At 30.6% G+C, this 2,520-nt stretch overlaps 1 protein-coding gene across 1 annotated transcript in view; it reads right to left on the bottom strand.

Moving 5' to 3' along the window:
• Positions 1 to 1,723: 1,723 nt before the first annotated feature.
• LOC117171215 (dnaJ homolog subfamily C member 28) overlaps positions 1,724 to 2,520 on the bottom strand; it is an 8,118-nt gene continuing 7,321 nt past the window's right edge. Inside the window, exon 5 of the mRNA XM_033358313.1 lies at positions 1,724 to 2,150. Coding sequence (XP_033214204.1) covers positions 1,758 to 2,150 — 393 coding nt within the window. The 3' untranslated portion in view covers positions 1,724 to 1,757. The remainder of the gene's footprint in view (positions 2,151 to 2,520) is intronic.

Genomic DNA, 2,520 nt, shown 5'->3' with positions numbered 1-2,520 from the left:
TATAAGGTGCGGATGGATTTTAATTTTTAAGAGGTAGTTTTAAGAGAATTCTGTAAAAAATGGAAGTGTAAGCAAGTCAATTTCTTAAGACTAGCAGGTTGAAAATAAAGATTTATCTATATATCGACAAACTTCAGAATTGGGATTTTTCGCCTGATTAAAAAAAAAGTCGGGTTGTTGTGAGGACCATAACTCGGCACTTATTAAAGATAAAAGGTTTTTTCCTTCATATTTTCTAGAATTTCCTCTAGTTTAATTTTGGATTTCAAACATGATTTTTGGAACTTTTTTCACAAATATTTCAGAGAAACACGGGTGCAATTTCTAGAAAACTTAGGATTTTAATCAGGAGCCCTCAATAAACCGTTTTAGCAACAAAAAAACGCGCATTACTTACTTAAAAAGGTAAACAGATATTTTTTGTACTTTTTTCGTGCTTTTCATCTTTCTCACTCTTATGGGACGAAAAGCAAACTTTCCCGCATCCAGATACATTTAGTAAAAAAATAGCTTGACTAATTAGATGTCCTCCCCTGTATTTAAATTTGATTTTAAAATATTTCATTTGAAATTCTGTTATCAAGAAATTTTCCTGTTTTAAGGTTAATTTGTGGTCTTTTTTATTTTTATTGTTAAATCACAGTAAAAAACATTTGTAAAAAATAATAAACAACGTTTCGGCATTACAGCACCCTTATTAAGGCAAGACTTTGAGCAGGTAGGAACATCGACGAAACTACAATGCTCTCTCCCTGATACTTAATATTCAAGTGAGGGTCAAAAGGCAAAGCCATTATAAATATACCTGAACTATCCATCATAAACCCATCAGAAATAGAGAGAGAGTAACTATGTATAATTAATTTTTTTTTACCAAGAAATTTCTTTAAATATCAAATAAACTTTAATTTAACCGCAGATCAAAAGAAAGCGATTGTTTAACAAAATGACTCTGCTTGATGTTTCTTTATTATTTTTTCATAATTGAAAAGCCAAAAAAAAGTTTAAAAATATAGAAAAAACTAGAATTTCATAATATTACTTTAAGATAAGATAGTTATTAACAATAAAAAAGCTTTAAAAATACTTTATTAACATTCATTCAAAGGGATTATTTATCCCTGCAAATATTTATCCAATTATGTAACTATTATAAATAATAATTAATTTCTTAAACAATTATTCTTTTTTAACTGAATTTAGTATTGCCCAGCTCGAACTGAAAATTTGAAACATACGGAAAACCGGCGACTTTTTTTACTCTATTTTAAGAGAAAATGTATGTAATTAATAATAAATTGTTTTAAAATTTATTTAAAGATCTAATTATGATTATAAAGTAATATTTTGTATATGGAAGAAACAATTTGAATGTAAAAAAACGGCCAGAAAATAATAATTGGGGCGAAACCTCGCAAACCCCAAAGGGAGGTTTTGCAGAACCCTATAAAACAGACTTATGGGGGTTAGGTTTGGAAAGTACTTTTTGATTCGTATTCTATGGCTAATTATGGAGAGAAATTTTTTGGGTCAATTTTATACACCTATTATTGACGATTCTAAATAAAATTTACAAAAACTTATTTTTTTCTCATGGGAAATACGTGTTAGGCTTCATGGGACTAGCGGAACCAGAAATTATTTTTGTTTTCAAACAAAAAAACATGCATTTTTGCGTAAATTTGAACAAATTTTGCAGGGATAAGCATACAAATTCAGGACAAAAATTTGCAATGTATTTTATTCTATCTTATTGTTCATTTGCTGAAAATAGAAAACAACGTCTCAAACAAGTGAAAATCAGATTTACTAGAACCTTTTGAATTTTCCCTGTTCTTTTTTTCCTTGATTTTCAGATCACAAGGCTTCGATAAAATTGTTTCGGCAATATTCTGAAGATTAATCTTAAACCGTTGTTTCTGCAGAATCGGGACGAGAAAATTATATTTGTCAATTTTATTGTTAATATCTTTTTCGGTCTCTTTTAAATTTTCCAAAGTAAGGTTCCAAAGTTGTTCACTTTTTATGTCTAGGGGCTCACTTAACTTGTTCCTCGCTTCAGTCAAATTTTTTTCTAGATCTTCTATTTCTTCTTTTATCTCCTTTGACAATCGAATCCACTCGGGAGTAAAACCATTTTTTATCAAGACCTATAAAAACGAAGTTTTCAAATCAAAGTATTAAGAAATGAGGACAGTCTGTGGGTTGAGACAAAAGGAAAAGCAGAGTACACTCAACTTTCGACTTAAGACTGGTTTCGGGGATATAGCTCGCGCTGGCCTTGATCTTTAGTCAAAGGTCTCCAAACGTTAACAATCAGGGTCGTCTGAACCGTTTTCTAATAATACGCAATATTTGCGCACTGCCGGCCCCGAACATCACCACATTTCGATCCCAGGCAAGGTCAGCTGTTTTAGGAACGCAGTAAATTGGTGGTCCTTATATCGGAAGTTGAGTATCATTTTAAAAGTAAAGCGGAAGGTTTATTGCTAATACTATTTACATTCAGAGTTCGGGTCT

This window comes from Belonocnema kinseyi, chromosome 1 (assembly GCF_010883055.1).
Source record: "Belonocnema kinseyi isolate 2016_QV_RU_SX_M_011 chromosome 1, B_treatae_v1, whole genome shotgun sequence".
In the NCBI taxonomy this organism is placed as follows: Eukaryota; Metazoa; Arthropoda; class Insecta; order Hymenoptera; family Cynipidae; genus Belonocnema; species Belonocnema kinseyi.
Note: the sequence above shows the minus strand (reverse complement) of the source record. Positions and strands in the feature narration are given on the sequence as shown.